We start from the raw sequence: 19,336 nt of genomic DNA, 5'->3' as shown, positions 1-19,336 counted from the left end.
TTTAATAAAACATTTTTATTATGGCCTTACCTTTACTTATAAATGAAGTCCATGCGCTGCTCCTTCTGAACAAAAGCATCGATAACTTGTTTATTGAAGTCTTCCTTATCTTTCTTCAGTTTTAAAAGTCTCTGTCTCGATGGAGATCTTCCTTTAATTATTACCTCCTGCTTCGATTGAAAGTCCAATTTAGAAAACTGTTTTATTTTAGAAATGTAATCCTCCATGTTAAAAGTCCAAACTGTCAGGCTTGTCCCTGACAGTTTGACTGTATTTTAGTTTTTCCTCTGCGTTTGTCTTAGTTTTCTGTCAGCGCTTTTATTTTGTCTTCATTTCCTGATTGTCTCCCTGAGTGCTGCTTCCCCTCAGCTGTGGCTGATTGGCACCTGGCCACACCTGGTGTCAATCAGCCAGCTGCTATTTAAACCTGCCTTCCCCTCCAGTCAGTGCTGGATTATTGTCATTGTCATTGTCACTACTACCTGTCATAATACTTGTTGTTGTAGCTCTGTCTACTTTTGTTCACTCTGCTCATGTCATAGTTCCTTCGTGTCACAGTAAGTGTTTTTGTCTCTTGTCGACAGTTAGCCTTTGTGCTATTTTAGTTCATAGCCAAGTTTGTTCTCCGCCTTGTGCGCGCCTTTTGTTTGTACCCATTTGTTTGTTTTTTTGCTATAGTGTTAAATTAAATCATGTTTTCTCGCTCAATGCCTGCCGTCATCTCTGCATCTTGGGGTTTGTCACCAACAAACTCTGACACAAGCTAGAGGAAAAAAATAAACAATCGCTAACTGTTGCTGCTTGTTGTCACTTATTCTGCAACCGAGTAGTCGCAAAAATGATCGCTGGGATCACTAGCGCCCTCTACCACCATGAGGCGGGATTACTGCGAGCCTCAGCCAGTGCGTCTTCGCAGCCGTTTTATGATAGCTCGGCACAAGAAATACGTTACACACATACAGTTGTTGACAAAATACACTGTACATTATATACCTCAGCTAACTAAACTATGGAAATGTATAATATAATTCATATAGCAATACGGTCTTACTGCACAGCAGGCCAGCAGTTAGCCGAGTCATTGCGCAATCCATGGTGAGGCTCAACTGGCTGGTGATCACCGCAAGTCTCTTCTCAGTATTTGAACGGCAAATGTGAAAATTCTGCGATTTTGAATAAAAATAATCTAAAACCGGTGAAGTTAAATGGAAAATAACTTTATAGTATAATCACTGGATACATATAACAACTTAATTAATTTTTTTTCTTTCCATGATGGCACGTGAGGCCCCGCCTCACCTGCCTCCCCTGTTATAAAACAACTGGAAACATGTGATGCATTACATTGTATCGTATGCATGTTTCAAATTAACTGAAACTGAACTGAACGCTTCTTCACGTCCAGACGTACCTTCATATCCACACGTCTTTACTTCCACATGTCTTTCCGTCCAACACGTTTTCACGTCCAACGCGTTCAAACATTTGCACACATGAATGAGGCAAGTGTGGCGACAACCTGGGAAAGGCCGCTTTTTTCCAGCCAATCAGTGCTAATGCCAATGCTAGTTTTAATGTTTAATTCATACTTGCCAACCCTCCCGAATTTTCCGGGAGACTCCCGAAATTCAGCGCCTCTCCCGAAAATCTCCCGATTTTCAGCCGGAGCTGGAGGCCACGCCCCCTCCAGCTCCATGCGGACCTGAGTGAGGACAGCCTTTTTTCACGACGGGAGGACAACAGGGTGACAAGAAGTAAATCATCCAGACTAGAGACAAATTGTATTATGTTTATCTTACCTAAAAATAAATATATTTATTAATTTTTTTTTAAAATAACTAAATACATTTTTACTATATTTTGCTAAAAACATCCAAATTAATTGTAATTTTTTTTTGTATTTTTTTCTGACTCCTTATTACATCCAGCCATAGAATTATACATTAAAATAAACATATTTGAAATAATTAATTTTAAATTATCATAATAATTCATTTAAAATTACCATATTTAATTATTAAAATAATTGCTTGTTTATCAACAACTTTAGCATTTTATTCATTACATTTTGAAGCTCTCAGAAACCAAGTTATGTTATATTCCTTAATATTTATTTATGCAAGTTTGAAGTATCAATTATCTAAACACAGTTTTGTTTGCATCTTTTCAGGATGTATGTATATATATATATATATATATATATATATATATATATATATATATATATATATAAAACACAACAAAACAATTGCAAATGAGCCGTCGGCCCCCAGACAGAGCGACTCCAAAACCAACAAAGGATGTAACTGCCGAAAGAAACCTGATTGCCCTCTCAACGGGGGATGCTTACAAACATCAGTTGTCTACCAATCTAAGGTAATACGCAAGGACATTAACACATCCGACACATATGTAGGATTAACCGAGGGAGAATTCAAAACCAGATGGAACAATCACAAGGCTTCTTTCAGGAACAAAAACCTGCGAAATACCACAGAACTCAGCAAACACATTTGGGACCTCAAAGACAATAATGTTGAATATTCAATAACATGGCAAATTCTTGCATCCAGCACACCTTACAATAGTGGTAATAAAAGATGCAACCTATGCTTGAAAGAGAAACTGTTTATTATTTACCGTCCAGACCTGTCATCCCTCAACAAGCGCAGCGAAATTGTAACAACATGCCGCCATAGACGGAAACACCTCCTAGGTAACACATGAGCCAATCACCACGCCCCTAGGCCAGCCTGTACCCACCCACTCTGTGCCCTATATAAACCATGGTATGCGAATGCTCCCATTAAAATCTCCTGACGATTGAGGGTACCCCCCCCTCATGAAACAGGCCTGTAGAGATGAAATAGTCTTGTGATTTTTTCCACACATACATATATTGCGCTCTACTACGGTATCGAGCACTATTTTTTGGATAACCTTATTAAGACATATATATATATATATATATATATATATATATATATATATATATACATATATGTATATATATATATATGTATTAAATACTTGACTTGGTGAATTCTAGCTGTCAATATACTCCTCCCCTCTTAACCACGCCCCGCCCCACCCCCGACCACGCCGGTGGGGACCTCCCGAAATCGGAGGTCTCAAGGTTGGCAAGTATGGTTTAAATACAGCGTTGTGTCGTTATGAAACGAGACGAGGCCCCGCCCACTCTGTGATTCGTTTGTCTTGTGACCACAAGGTGTCATCCTGTCACGCGTGTCCATCTTGATGCTAACAACGCTAACGCTGTTTGTTTGCGCCAGCTCGCCCATCTGTGTTGCTCTCGAGTAGTGACCTACTTCCTGCGGCCCGGCTGGAATGTGACGGCGATAAACGTCTTTGTTGACGTTCGCCGCAGGTAAACGTTGAAAGGTAAATGTTTATTCAGTTCTTCACAAAGGAATTCTCGCCAAAAGCAAGAATTTTGCTTTGTTTGGAAAGACTGAGATAAAAAGAACAAACAAAAAAAAAAGACGATGAAGACGCCGCGTCGTGATTGGAGCAGACGTCACACAAGATGGACGCCTTGTGGTTGACTTTTAAGATAAGCAACATGAGACACATTAGACTCATTGGCACCAGAGTGTGTGTGTGTGTGTGTGTGTGTGTGTGTGTGTGTGTGTGTAGGGAGAGCAGTACACACACAAGCATGCTGTCAGCACTCGCAGCCAAGACGCTCGGCGGCCTTGAGAACTTTCCACAGCTCTGGAAGACGTTAGCGAGCAGACATCTCCATCGACCGCCTGGAAAGTTCAAAGGTCACACCAGCAGTCTCACTTTCTTTGAATGGCATCTGTCAAAATGGCGTTTTGACGTTATTGCCGGCACGTCACAGGCAGGTGGAGGCGCTGTGGTAAGCCCTTCCCCCCATGATCATGTGGGGGCAGCCAAGAACCCTGTCAGTTAAAATACCTGTTTAATAAACTGTGGGCGGGGCATTGTTAGGACGATAATTAATGCATTTGTTAAGGTCACATGATGCTGGTCTGTTCAGCGCCGCCCACACAGGAAGTGTCAGCATCACGCAGTGATGACATCACACTATAAAAGTTATTAATAGAAGCTGGCGTCTAACTTTACTCCACTCTTCTCACCCCAAACCACGACGCCGGATTTTTGCCATAACCGCCAGGCGGGCCCCGCTGTGTTTTTACACGATCCTCTAATGGGACACACTCCTCGCCGGCGGCGTCACTAGAGACTTTCCACGCCATCACGACCCACAAAGGCTGTGTGGAAGGTTCTGGTAGTAAACTATGTGAAATGAGACACGCGTGTGCATGGGTCACCTCCAACGTCAATCAATCAATCAATCAATGTTTATTTATATAGCCCTAAATCACAAGTGTCTCAAAGGGCTGCACAAGCCACAACGACATCCTCGGTACAAAGCCCACATAAGGGCAAGGAAAAACTCACCCCAGTGGGACGTCGATGTGAATGACTATGAGAAACCTTGGAGAGGACCGCATATGTGGGTAACCCACCCCCCCTCTAGGGGAGACCGAATGCAATGAATGTCGAGTGGGTCTGACATAATATCTAGTCTAGTCCATAGTGGATCCAACATAATAGTAAGAGTCCAGTCCATAGTGGGGCCAGCAGGACACTATCCCGAGCGGAGACGGGTCAGCAGCACAGAGATGTTCCCAGCCGATGCACAGGCGAGCGGTCCACCCCGGGTCCCGACTCTGGACAGCCAGCACTTCATCCATGGCCACCGGACCTGTCCCCCCCGCCCTCTACAAGGAAGAGGGGAGCAGAGGAGAAAAGAAAAGAAACTGCAGATCAACTGGTCTAAAGGGGGGTCTATTTAAAGGCTAGAGTATACAAATGAGTTTTAAGATGGGACTTAAATGCTTCTACTGAGGTAGCATCTCTAATTGTTACCGGGAGGGCATTCCATAGTACTGGAGCCCGAATAGAAAACGCTCTATAGCCCGCAGACTTTTTTTGGGCTCTGGGAATCACTAATAAGCCGGAGTTCTTTGAACGCAGATTTCTTGCCGGTGCAAGTGTTTTGCGAGCGCTGCCACATGCTAGCCAAACAAACATGTTTTTGGTCGTGGTTGTGGTAGAAGAGCCAAAAAAGTCGATCAAACGGTGCACACTTTCTGTCAAACAGGAAGTGGACGTGACGACTGTCAGGTTCAAACACTGATGACATCTATTAAACGGACAAAGAAGCAAGGAATCAAACAGAGACAGAATCAAATTTGTCTCAATGAGGAGAGCGCGTACACCTGTACCCTTGTACAGTGTTCCACCACGCTCTGACGAAAGATTGTACGCCTCTCTTTTATTTGGACTTTCCCTGATTACATGGCAACAGCTGTTTCTAAAGGAAGGGGGTCGTAAACAGCTGCTGCCTTTGGTCACAAAACAGTTCAAAGAAAAGGTGCCTGTCCTGCTTCCTCTCCGCTTTGTAGATCTCGGGTCAAGACAATACATCAAAGAAACCGACACCCTCATGTCGCTCCCCATCCTACACAGTGGAGTTTTACAAGCCTTTTGATTGGTAGGATCAAAGACAGCTTTTGTCTGCTCGCCTAGGAACTCATTGAAACATAAAGTTTTGTGATAACTTAGATACAATTATTCTGACAACGACCATGTTGGATGTGCTTCATAATGGAATCAAACAACCTGCCTAAAGGTGGCGCCTTCAACGACGGTGGCGCTCCGTCTCTGACAACGCCGCCGTCAAGTAAAGCGCGTGCAACAGGAAGCGGAACAAACACTTCCTGTGTGCACGCGCACAAGAGCGGAAAGATCATCGGGTACGCGTTATCTCGTTAGCGCCGTCGATTGATGACTCATCCTCTCGTTATTGAACATTAGCATCAGCGCTCACGTCTTCATCAACGCAATTAGCATCAACACCTACGCTCTCTTCTTCCTCCGTGTGTGCGATGAGAAGTTAATAATTGATGTTTCTTGTGAACACATGAGTTTATGTTCAGTGTGAAGGTATGATTGCTGTGTTTGCAGGAAAAGGGAAGAAGATGAGAAGGACCACCTGGGAAGATGATGGAATGTTGGAGAAGGCGAGTCACCGTGAGTCACGCAGACATGTGTGTACATCGAACAACGGTCACAAGCCAGCGAGGCGGACAAAAAGTCCCGTAAGGCCACTGTGTACCTTCCTGCCTCCTTGTCCTGCCCCCTCATCCCGAAGCCCCGCCCCTCAGAGAAGACATCCTTGCTCCCCTCGCTGGAAGGACTCACACAGAACTAGAAGCACCTCAGAGCTCCAACATCTGGAGGTGAGCGCTCGATGACGGGAGGAACGTGGATCTTCTGACATTTCTTTCCGGAAAGTTCTTTTTTCTTCGTTTCGAGGGGAATGTAAGTTACCCGTGAAGACGCGGCAAGATGTTCCTCCTAACGTGGTGAAGCGTCTCACCATCTGTTGTGTCTGCTCCTCCGCAGAAACGAGATGTCGTGCTCCAGCGGAGTTCTCCACAGGTTCCTCCTGGCTCTCGTCCTGCTCTGCTCGCCGGTGCCGCACGATGGCCGACCCGTGGATGGCCTCAGCAGCAGAATGTAAGTTCTTCTTCTTCAAGATGGAATGTTCTTGTGTGTGTGTGTGTGTGTGAAACAGTGACGGTCAGGGCGTTAGTGGTTGAGTTGAGGTTAAAGGTCAGATGCATCAAGGTATGGACGGACGCGTTCCTTCACAGGCTCGGGTTCCCAAAGCGCTGTGCTGAGGCGGTTCCGGACAGGAAGTTTGAATATGCGAGGAGGATGTTCATCACAGAGAACGTCCGCGCTTTCATCGGCCGACAATGTTTGTGTGCTCAGACCGCTCCCGTGTTTGGTTCCCAGGCTTCCCGCCCTCGGCCTCCGTGTTTGTGTAGGACTTTGCTCTGAGTAACTCGATATCGTTACAAAGTTCTGCCGCGGCTGCCAGCCAAGCGGGAAAGATAACAGCTCGGACCGCCGCCTCCGCCGCCGCCCATCTGCTCCCAATCAAAGATCCTCCTCTGATGAGTCAGCTCTTCTACTTCTGAATGCACGCCAGGGTTCCCAATGATCTGACCTCATCAATGTCTGTGTCTCAAATGGAATTCTGGGCCCTATTAAAAAAAGTTACACTACAGCACAGGGGAGTGTACTTCAATAAGTACTTAGCAGCTATGAGTATTGACACTGTATTACTGTCATTACACACTTACCTTCTTCTCATTATTATTATTCTCCTTTTCTCCTTTTAATTGTAAATTGCAACCACAACAGTTAGTCCTTCGTCTTAAGTTACTAAGATATAAGTTTGCGACTATTGAGGGTGCTACGGGTCCATCACTACACACTCATCATTTTAAATTTTTGCTGACAGTGTACTGCATTTTAACATACTTCTATAAGTGTGAACACATGTACTTAAAAGACTTCGTATAAGTATGCACTTTTGTAATCAAAAGATGCAAGTGTAATTCACGTATGCACTCCAAAGACTAAGTGTAACTACAGAAGTCTATTGCACTTTGGCACTCAAAAAACTAAGTATGCAACTGTAAAACATTTATATACTCAAAAGAAAGTGTAATTATGCAAGTGTAATAAACATATGCGCTCAAAAGAGTAAGTGTAAGTACGCAAGTGTACTACATTTATGCACTCAAAAGACCAATTGTAAGTAAGTATGGAGGTCCAATGCACTTATGCACTAAAAAAAGACTTAAGTGTTAGTATGCAAGTGTAATACACTTACACACTCAAAACACTAAGTGTAAGTACGCAAGAGTGATACTCTTAGTCAGGGGCGCCGCTAGGGATTTTGGGCCCCATGAAAAGAATCTTTACAGGGACCCCAACACAGTGTCATTATTTTTTCTGTATTATAATTTCATCATCATTAGGGGCCTCTCTGGGCCCCCCTCCATCATGGGCCCCTAGAATCCGTCTCCTTTACCCCCCCCTTTTCGGCGCCCCTGCTCTTAGTCTAAGCACGCAACTGCAATTTTCCATTGCACTCAAAAGACCAATTGTAAGTAATTACGGACGTCTAATGCACTTAGGCACTCAAAAAACTAAGTATGCAAGTGTAAAACATTTATATACTCAAAAGAAAGTGTAATTATGCAAGTGTAATAAACATATGCGCTCAAAAGAGTAAGTGTAAGTACGCAAGTGTACTACATGTATGCACTCAAAAGACCAATTAGGTACAATGCACTTATGCACTAAAAAAAGACTTAAGTGTCAGTATGCAATTGTAATACACTTACACACTCAAAACACTAAGTGTAAGTACGCAAGAGTGATACTCTTAGTCTAAGCACGCAACTGCAATTTTCCATTGCACTCAAAAGACCAATTGTAAGTAAATACGGACGTCTAATGCACTTAGGCAATTAAAAAAACTGAGTATGCAAGTGTAAAACATTTATATACTCAAAAGAAAGTGTAATTATGCAAGTGTAATAAACATATGCGCTCAAAAGAGTAAGTGTAAGTACACAAGTGTACTACATTTATGCACTCAAAAGACCAATTGTAAGTAAGTATGGAGGTACAATGCACTTATGCACTAAAAAAAGACTTAAGTGTCAGTACGCAAGTGTAATACACTTACACACTCAAAACACTAAGTGTAAGTACGCAAGAGTGATACTCTTAGTCTAAGCACGCAACTGCAATTTTCCATTGCACTCAAAAGACCAATTGTAAGTAAATACGGACGTCTAATGCACTTAGGCACTCGAAAAACTGAGTATGCAAGTGTAAAACATTTATATACTCAAAAGAAAGTGTAATTATGCAAGTGTAATAAACATATGCGCTCAAAAGAGTAAGTGTAAGTACGCAAGTGTATTACATTTATGCACTCAAAAGACCAATTGTAAGTAAGTATGGAGGTCCAATGCACTTATGCACTAAAAAAAGACTTAAGTGTTAGTATGCAAGTGTAATACACTTACACACTCAAAAGACTAAGTGTAAGTACGCAAGAGTGATACTCTTAGTCTAAGCACGCAACTGCAATTTTCCATTGCACTCAAAAGACCAATTGTAAGTAAATACGGACGTCTAATGCACTTAGGCAATCAAAAAACTGAGTATGCAAGTGTAAAACATTTATATACTCAAAATAAAGTGTAATTATGCAAGTGTAATAAACGTATGCGCTCAAAAGAGTAAGTGTAAGTACGCAAGTGTACTACATTCATGCACTCAAAAGACCAATTGTAAGTAAGTATGGAGGTCCAATGCACTTATGCACTAAAAAAAAAGACTTAAGTGTCAGTATGCAAGTGTAATACACTTACACACTCAAAAGACTAAGTGTAAGTACGCAAGAGTGATACTCTTAGTCTAAGCACGCAACTGCAATTTTCCATTGCACTCAAAAGACCAATTGTAAGTAAATACGGACGTCTAATGCACTTAGGCACTCAAAAAACTGAGTATGCAAGTGTAAAACATTTATATACTCAAAAGAAAGTGTAATTATGCAAGTGTAATAAACATATGCGCTCAAAAGAGTAAGTGTAAGTACGCAAGTGTATTACATTTATGCACTCAAAAGACCAATTGTAAGTAAGTATGGAGGTCCAATGCACTTATGCACTAAAAAAAGACTTAAGTGTCAGTATGCAAGTGTAATACACTTACACACTCAAAACACTAAGTGTAAGTACGCAAGAGTGATACTCTTAGTCTAAGCACGCAACTGCAATTTTCCATTGCACTCAAAAGACCAATTGTAAGTAAATACGGACGTCTAATGCACTTAGGCAATTAAAAAAACTGAGTATGCAAGTGTAAAACATTTATATACTCAAAATAAAGTGTAATTATGCAAGTGTAATAAACGTATGCGCTCAAAAGAGTAAGTGTAAGTACGCAAGTGTACTACATTCATGCACTCAAAAGACCAATTGTAAGTAAGTATGGAGGTCCAATGCACTTATGCACTAAAAAAAGACTTAAGTGTCAGTATGCAAGTGTAATACACTTACACACTCAAAACACTAAGTGTAAGTACGCAAGAGTGATACTCTTAGTCTAAGCACGCAACTGCAATTTTCCATTGCACTCAAAAGACCAATTGTAAGTAATTACGGACGTCTAATGCACTTAGGCACTCAAAACACTGAGTATGCAAGTGTAAAACATTTATATACTCAAAATAAAGTGTAATTATGCAAGTGTAATAAACGTATGCGCTCAAAAGAGTAAGTGTAAGTACGCAAGTGTACTACATTCATGCACTCAAAAGACCAATTGTAAGTAAGTATGGAGGTCCAATGCACTTATGCACTAAAAAAAGACTTAAGTGTCAGTATGCAAGTGTAATACACTTACACACTCAAAACACTAAGTGTAAGTACGCAAGAGTGATACTCTTAGTCTAAGCACGCAACTGCAATTTTCCATTGCACTCAAAAGACCAATTGTAAGTAATTACGGACGTCTAATGCACTTAGGCACTCAAAACACTGAGTATGCAAGTGTAAAACATTTATATACTCAAAATAAAGTGTAATTATGCAAGTGTAATAAACGTATGCGCTCAAAAGAGTAAGTGTAAGTACGCAAGTGTACTACATTCATGCACTCAAAAGACCAATTGTAAGTAAGTATGGAGGTCCAATGCACTTATGCACTAAAAAAAGACTTAAGTGTCAGTATGCAAGTGTAATACACTTACACACTCAAAACACTAAGTGTAAGTACGCAAGAGTGATACTCTTAGTCTAAGCACGCAACTGCAATTTTCCATTGCACTCAAAAGACCAATTGTAAGTAAATACGGACGTCTAATGCACTTAGGCAATCAAAAAACTGAGTATGCAAGTGTAAAACATTTATATACTCAAAATAAAGTGTAATTATGCAAGTGTAATAAACATATGCGCTCAAAAGAGTAAGTGTAAGTACGCAAGTGTACTACATTTATGCACTCAAAAGACCAATTGTAAGTAAGTATGGAGGTCCAATGCACTTATGCACTAAAAAAAGACTTAAGTGTTAGTATGCAAGTGTAATACACTTACACACTCAAAACACTAAGTGTAAGTACGCAAGAGTGATACTCTTAGTCTAAGCACGCAACTGCAATTTTCCATTGCACTCAAAAGACCAATTGTAAGTAAATACGGACGTCTAATGCACTTAGGCAATCAAAAAACTGAGTATGCAAGTGTAAAACATTTATATACTCAAAATAAAGTGTAATTATGCAAGTGTAATAAACATATGCGCTCAAAAGAGTAAGTGTAAGTACGCAAGTGTACTACATTCATGCACTCAAAAGACCAATTGTAAGTAAGTATGGAGGTCCAATGCACTTATGCATTAAAAAAAGACTTAAGTGTCAGTATGCAAGTGTAATACACTTACACACTCAAAACACTAAGTGTAAGTACGCAAGAGTGATACTCTTAGTCTAAGCACGCAACTGCAATTTTCCATTGCACTCAAAAGACCAATTGTAAGTAAATACGGACGTCTAATGCACTTAGGCACTCAAAACACTGAGTATGCAAGTGTAAAACATTTATATACTCAAAAGAAAGTGTAATTATGCAAGTGTAATAAACATATGCGCTCAAAAGAGTAAGTGTAAGTACGCAAGTGTACTACATTTATGCACTCAAAAGACCAATTGTAAGTAAGTATGGAGGTACAATGCACTTATGCACTAAAAAAAGACTTAAGTGTCAGTACACAAGTGTAATACACTTACACACTCAAAACACTAAGTGTAAGTACGCAAGAGTGATACTCTTAGTCTAAGCACGCAACTGCAATTTTCCATTGCACTCAAAAGACCAATTGTAAGTAAATACGGACGTCTAATGCACTTAGGCACTCAAAAAACTGAGTATGCAAGTGTAAAACATTTATATACTCAAAAGAAAGTGTAATTATGCAAGTGTAATAAACATATGCGCTCAAAAGAGTAAGTGTAAGTACGCAAGTGTATTACATTTATGCACTCAAAAGACCAATTGTAAGTAAGTATGGAGGTCTAATGCACGTTTGCTCTAAAAAAAAAGACTTCAGTGTTGGTATGCAAGTGTACTACACTTATACACTCAAAAGACTAAGTCTAAGTACGCAAGAGTGATACACTTAGTCTGAGTACGCAACTGCAATATACTTATGCACTCAAAAGACCAATTGTAAGTAAATACGGAAGTCTAATGCACTTAAGCACTCAAAAGACTAAATGTAAGTATGCAAGTGTAATACACTTATGCACTCAAAAGACTAAGTGTAAGCATGCACTCAGTCTTAGTGTAATACACTGATGCACTCAAATGACTAACTGTAAGTACGGAAGTCTAATGCACTTTTCCACTCAAAAGACTAAGTTTAAGTATGCAAGTGTTATACACTTAGCCTAAGTATGCAAGTGTAATACACTTAGCCTAAGTATGCAAGTGTAATACACTTAAGTACTCAAAGACTAAGTCTAAGTAAGCCAGTGTAATACACTCATGAACTCAAAAGACTAAGTATGAAAGTGTATTACACTCATGTACTTAAATACTAAGTCTGAGTACACAAATACAATGCACTAAAGCTGTACACGGTCTTGGGTGATACGCCAAATAATCACTTAATTAAAACACAGTGTGACTGTTCAAACTGTGTGTAATGTTTCAGTGGCCAAACTTATTTAATATACTTGTTAAATAGAACTTCTGCCTTGTTTTTGTCATGAATACTTAGGCCTACTACGCTACCGTATTCCAATGTTGGTCATTATGGCGCACGGTACTTGGAGAGCCGAGTGTTTTCTGAGGTGGTGCTTGGTTTGAGAACCACTGCACTTAAGTGCAAGTCAACAAGTACACTCAATCAATCAATCAATCAATCTTTATTTATATAGCCCTAAATCACAAGTGTCTCAAAGGGCTGCACAAGCCACAACGACATCCTCGGTACAAAGCCCACATACGGGCAAGGAAAAACTCACCCCAGTGGGACGTCGATGTGAATGACTATGAGAAACCTTGGAGAGGACCGCATATGTGGGTAACCCCCCCCCCCCCCTCTAGGGGAGACCGAAAGCAATGGATGTCGAGTGGGTCTGACATAATATTGTGAGAGTCCAGTCCATAGTGGATCCAACATAATAGTAAGAGTCCAGTCCATAGTGGGGCCAGCAGGACACCATCCCGAGCGGAGACGGGTCAGCAGCGCAGAGATGTTCCCAGCCGATGCACAGGCGAGCGGTCCACCCCGGGTCCCGACTCTGGGGTGGACTACACTAACTAAGACAGGCCTAGAGAGCGTCAAGTAGAACTTGTGAAGTTGTTGGACCCACAGCGCTTGTTGTCATGTGAGTAACGTTGTGTGTTTGTTGTCTCAGGCGGCGCTCGGTGACACACGCTCAGCTCATGCACGACAAAGGCCGCACGCTGCAGGACTTCAAGCGTCGCATGTGGCTGCAGGAACTTTTGGACGAGGTCCACACGGCCGCGATACGGGACCTCCCACCCAGGACCCCCTTCGGCGGAGTCGGGCTCCCGGGGTCGGACCCGAGCACCCCTGGCGGCACGCCGCACTCCAAACCCCCCGGCGGTAGCAAGAACCTGCCCGCGGGTTTGGGCCTGGAGGAAGAGTTGGGCGCCAACCTGCCGCAGGAGACGTACAAAGATGGCGGCCTCAAGGCGCACGGCAAGAGGAAGAAGAAAGGAAGGTTAGGGAAGAGGCGGGAAGGAGAGAAGAGGAAGCGCAGGGCGCGCTCGTTAGCGTGGCCTGAGGACGAAGCAGGAAGTGGTCTCCAGCTGGCGTGGCGGTCTATCCTCCTGCAGCTTTGAACGCGGTCTCTGACGAAGGTGAGCACGCGACAGTTGATGATGATGATAATGTTCCTGTCAAGATTCTCCTAACGTTCATATTTGTTCTTCAGGTATACCAATGGACTCCTAAACATCTGTTTGGAAAGACCAGATATTTATTGTGTGTAAATAGTGTAGTACAATACAACTCCTATAATTTATTTGCTCTGTATTTATTTGATAAATGTATATTTTTATACCATCATGCACTTTACACAGATATTACTTCCACCTTCTTGCTCCGCCCACATCGTTTGGTGACGTCCAAAGGTCACGTGGACACCTTCTTTTGGTTTTCACACCTGCACTGAAAACACATTAAACATTTGACACAATACTGTCTCCACTTGTCAATCATGTCTTTGTCTTATCACTCCCTACCCACTGGGGGGCGCTGTGTGACACTTCCATTGCAAAGAACGCAGCAGTGGCACCACCTGATGTTTTTTTTTTTTTTTTTTTTTTTTTTAACTGACGTGAGAATGAGGATAAAACGCGTACAAGAAACGTAAACAAAAACCGTGTGAGAAATTTTGAACGTTTTGTTTCCAAAGTGCAGATTGAGCGGAGAAGTTCATTTTTCCGCACATGCAGCGTGGAAAAAGACGGCGACTTTCCAGTCCCTAAAGCTTCGCAGTCAACATGTCAGCACTCCTCACAAGTTCCAACCACAGTGCGAGACCAATATCACAACGTAACAAGTTTGTCTTGGCGATCACAAACCTTCGACCAAAACAAAGAAAGAAAAAAAAAAGAAAAAAAATCAAGAAAGTTTATTTTCTAGAAATCACACGCCCTCTGGTGGTGATGGCAGATATAACGGCACCAAGGTGAAAAGCCTGCGTATTTAAAACTGTATAATACTCTCTTTAATTATTTTTCTTTTGATTTCTGTTTGTATTATTACCTATTATTTTTAATACCAGATTAGCCTCCTCTCTCATCTCACGTTAAAATACAGTAAAAGATACGATCGAAATAACACATGTTTTCAATGATTATTTTAATTACAAAACCCAAAACCAGTGAAGTTGGCACGTTGTGTAAATCGTAAATAAGAGCAGAATACAATGATTTGCAAATCCCATTCAACGTATATTCAATTGAATAGACTGTAAAAACAAGATATTAAATGTTCCAACTGAGAAACTTTTTTTTGTTTTGTTTTGCAAATAATCATTAACTTAGAATTTAATGGCAACAACACATTGCAAAAAAGTTGTCACAGGGGCATTTTTACCACTGTGTTACATGGCCTTTCCTTTTAACAACACTCCGTAAACGTTTGGGAACTGAGGAGACCAATTTTTGAAGCTTTTCAGGTGGAATTCTTTCCCATTCTTGCTTGATGTACAGCTTAAGTTGTTCAACAGTCCGGGGGTCTCCGTTGTCGTATTTTAAACATCATATAGCGCAACATGTTTTCAATGGGAGACAGGTCTGGACTACAGGCAGGCCAGTCTAGTACCCACACTCTTTTACTCTGAAGCCACGCTGTTGTAACACGTGGCTTAGCAATGTCTTGCTGAAATAAGCAGGGGCGTCCATGGTAACGTTGCTTGGATGGTAACATATGTTGCTCCAAAACCTGTATGTACCTTTCAGCATTAATGGTGCCGTCACAGATGTGTAAGTTACCCATGCCTTGGACACTAATACACCCCCATACCATCACAGATGCTGGCTTTTGAACTTTGCACCTACCATCATCCGGATGGTTCTTTTCCTCTTGGTTCCGGAGGACACGACATCCACAGTTTCCAAAAACAATTTGAAATGTGGACTCGTCAGACCACAGAACACTTTTCCACTTTGCATCAGTCCATCTTAGATGAGCTTGGGCCCAGCGAAGCCGACGGCGTTTCTGGGTGTTGTTGATAAATGGCTTTCGCTTTTCATAGTAGAGTTTTTACTTGCACTTACAGATGCAGCGACGAACTGTAGTTACTGACAGTGGTTTTCTGAAGTGTTCCTGAGCCCATGTGGTGATATCCTTTACACACTGATGTCGCTTTTTGATGCAGTACCGCCTGAGGGATCGAAGGTCCGTAATATCATCGCTTACGTGCAGTGATTTCTCCAGATTCTCTGAACCTTTTGATGATATTACGGACCGTAGATGGTGAAATCCCTAAATTCCTTGCAATAGCTCGTTGAGAAATGTTGTTCTTAAACTGTTGGACAATTTGCTCACATATTTGTTCATAAAGTGGTGACCCTCGCCCCTTTCTTGTTTGTGAATGACTGAGCATTTCATGGAAGCTGCTTTAACACCCAATCATGGCAACCACCTGTTCCCAATTAGCCTGTTCACCTGCGGGATGTTCCAAATAAGTGCTTGATGAGCATTCCTCCATTTTCCATTTTCTCAGTCTTTTTTGCCAATAGTGCCATCTTTTTTGAAACATGTGGCAGGCATCAAATTCCAAATGAGCTAATATTTGCAAAAAATAACAACGTTTTCCAGTTCGAACGTTAAATATCTTGTCTTTTCCGTCTATTCAATTGAACAAAGTTGAAAAGGATTAGCAAATCATTGTATTCTGTTTTTATTTACGATTTACACAATCGGCCAACTTTACTGGTTTTGGGTTTTGTAAATTAAATAACTCTATTTGATTAGAACAGGCCGTATTGATCAACATATGAGTGCGTGTGCATCACAATACGAAGGTCCTGAGTTCAATCCCGGGCTCGGGATCTTTCTGTGTGGAGGTTGCATGTTCTCCCCGTGACTGCGTGGGTTCCCTCCGGGTACTCCGGCTTCCTTTCACCTCCAAAAACATGCACCTGAGGATAGGTTGATTGGCAACACTAAGTTGGCCCTAGTGTGTGAATGTGAGTGTGAATGTTGTCTGTCTATCTGTGTTGGCCCTGTGATGAGGTGGCGACTTGTCCAGGTTGTACCCCGCCTTCCGCCTGAATGCAGCTGAGATAGGCCATACTTGCCAACCCTCCCGAATTTTCCGGGAGACTCCCGAAATTCAGCGCCTCTCCCGAAAACCTCCCGGGACAAATATTCTCCCGAAAATCTCCCGATTTTCAGCTGGAGCTGGAGGCCACGCCCCCTCCAGCTTTATGCAGACCTGAGTGAGGACAGCCTTTTTTTTTTATGACGGGAGGACCACAGGGTGACAAGAACTAAATCATCCAGACTAGAGATAAATTGTATTATTATGTTTATCTTACCTAAAAATAAATATATTTATTAATTTACAAAAAAAAAACTAAATACATTTTTACTATATTTTGCTAAAAACATCAAAATTAATTGTATTTTTTTTACATTTTTTCTGACTCCTTATTACATCCAGCCATAGAATTATACATTAAAATAAACATATTTGAAATAATTAATTTTAAATTATCATAATAATTCATTTAAAATGACCATATTTAATTATTAAAATAATTGCTTGTTTATCAACAACTTTAGCATTTTATTCAATACATTTTGAAGCTCTCAGAAGCCAAGTTATGTTATATTCCTTAATATTTATTTATGCAAGTTTGAAGTATCAATTATCCAAACACAGTGTTGTTTGCATATTTTCAGGATATATATCTATATCTATATATATAGATATATATATTATTTAGCTGTCAATATATTACTCCCCTCTTAACCACGCCCCCCCCACCCCCCCCACCCCCCCACCCCCACCTCCCGAAATCGGAGGTCTCAAGGTTGGCAAGTATGAGATAGGCTCCAGCACCCCCCGCGACCCCGAACGGGACAAGCAGTAGAAAATGGATGGATGGATGAGCAAAAGCACCACAATAAATATACACAAATTAGATACAATAGGTTCATTTCATATGTAAGTCTATATTGAAATAAACCTGATTATATAACTAACAATAATTACAATAAAAACAGACATGTACAGGTAACATATTTACAATATAAGTTACAATAATCAATTTATTATGTGTCAGGTTCATCAATCAATCAATGTTTACTTATATATCCCTAAATCACGAGTGTCTCAAGGGGTTGCACAAGCCACAACAACATTGATTGATTGATTGAGACTTTTATTAGTAGATTGCACAGTACAGTACATATTCCGTACAATTGACCACTAAATGGTAACACCCGAATAAGTTTTTCAACTTGTTTAAGTCGGGTCCACTTAAATTGATTCATGATACAGATATATACTATCATCATAATACAGTCATCACACAAGATAATCATCAGAGTATATACATTGAATTATTTACATTATTTACAATCCGGGGTGTGGGATGTGGAGGGGGTTAGGTTTGGTTGCTATCAGGAATTCAGTCATCAACAATTATATCAACAGAGAAATGGATATTGGAACAGTGTAGGACTGACTTGGTAGGATATGTACAGCAAGTAGTGGACATAGAGAGAGAAATCAGAAAGCAGAATAAGTATCTACATTTGATTATTCACATTTGATTATTTACAATCCAGGGATTGTAAATGACTGATTCTGGTAAATATGTTGTCCTGGTGCTTTTAGATCCGTCTGCTGCGTTCGACACCGTCGACCACGCCACCTTAATCACTCGTCTTGAGAACTGTGTGGGCATTAAGGGCGCCGCCCTCAACTGGTTCCGGTCGTACCTAACCGACAGGAGTTTTTGTGTAAAAGTACAGTTTTATGTCGTCCACAGCTCCTTTACCACATGGGGTCCCCCAGGGCTCAATCCTTGCCCCAATTTTATTTGCGCTTTACCTTCTCCCCCTTGGTTCTATTTTTAGGAAGTACAGTATTGCATTTCATTTTTATGCCGATGATTGCCAGATTTATTTTCCCATGGCACAAAATAACACGGTTCAACGTCTTATTGACTGCCTGCACGACATCAAAGTCTGGCTTTCAGCTAACTTCCTGAGCCTAAATGAAGATAAAACAGAAGTTATGTTGTTCGGTCCAAGTCGCTCTCCCTCCCCCAACGTTGACCTCGGCACTCTGACCCCGTATCTCAGCGACTCTGTCACAAACCTGGGGGTAAAGTTTGACTCAGATTTTAAATTCGAAAAACAAATCAGCAGCGTCATTCAAAAAAGCTTTTATCAACTACGCCAAATAGCGAAAGTGAAACCGCTTCTATCAAGACATGATCTTGAGAAATTAATCCACGCTTTTATCTCGACTCGTCTTGATTATTGTAATGCCCTGTATGTAGGCATTAGCCAGGCCTCCCTCGCCCGCCTGCAGCTCGTGCAGAACTCTGCTGCTCGTCTGCTAACACAGACCCGCAGACGTGAGCACATCACCCCTATTTTAGCGTCCCTTCACTGGCTCCCTGTGCGTTACCGAATACATTTTAAACTCCTTTTATTTGTTTTTAAATGTCTAAACAACCTCGCGCCAACCTATCTCTCCGACCTCCTTCAGCCTTACTGCCCCACCCGATCCTTAAGATCAGCCGATCAGCTGCTGTTGACGGTCCCCGACACAAGGCTGAAGCTTAGAGGTGACAGAGCTTTCGCCGTTGCTGCTCCCAAGCTCTGGAACGACCTA

The 19,336-nt window shown here is 41.4% G+C and overlaps 1 protein-coding gene across 1 annotated transcript; it reads left to right on the top strand.

Moving 5' to 3' along the window:
- Window positions 1-6,254: 6,254 nt before the first annotated feature.
- On the top strand, window positions 6,255-14,155 carry pthlha (parathyroid hormone-like hormone a). Its single transcript, XM_061958934.1, has 4 exons — window positions 6,255-6,378; window positions 6,463-6,576; window positions 13,361-13,829; window positions 13,904-14,155. Exons 2-3 carry the CDS (start codon window positions 6,470-6,472, stop codon window positions 13,809-13,811), a joined length of 558 nt encoding a protein of 185 aa, XP_061814918.1. The 5' UTR covers window positions 6,255-6,378; window positions 6,463-6,469; the 3' UTR covers window positions 13,812-13,829; window positions 13,904-14,155.
- Window positions 14,156-19,336: the final 5,181 nt, after the last annotated feature.

The sequence above is a fragment of the Nerophis lumbriciformis genome, linkage group LG05 (assembly GCF_033978685.3).
Source record: "Nerophis lumbriciformis linkage group LG05, RoL_Nlum_v2.1, whole genome shotgun sequence".
Classification (NCBI taxonomy): Eukaryota; Metazoa; Chordata; class Actinopteri; order Syngnathiformes; family Syngnathidae; genus Nerophis; species Nerophis lumbriciformis.
This window is presented reverse-complemented; position numbering and strand designations above follow the sequence as displayed.

What these genes read in the sequence shown, in the direction of transcription:
- pthlha (XM_061958934.1), top strand. Translation starts at nt 6,470, where the DNA reads ATGTCGTGCTCCAGCGGAGTTCTCCACAGGTTCCTCCTGGCTCTCGTC. An exon ending in GATGGCCTCAGCAGCAGAAT is followed by an intron (nt 6,577 to 13,360) that starts GTAAGTTCTTCT and finishes TTGTTGTCTCAG; the next exon opens with GCGGCGCTCGGTGACACACG.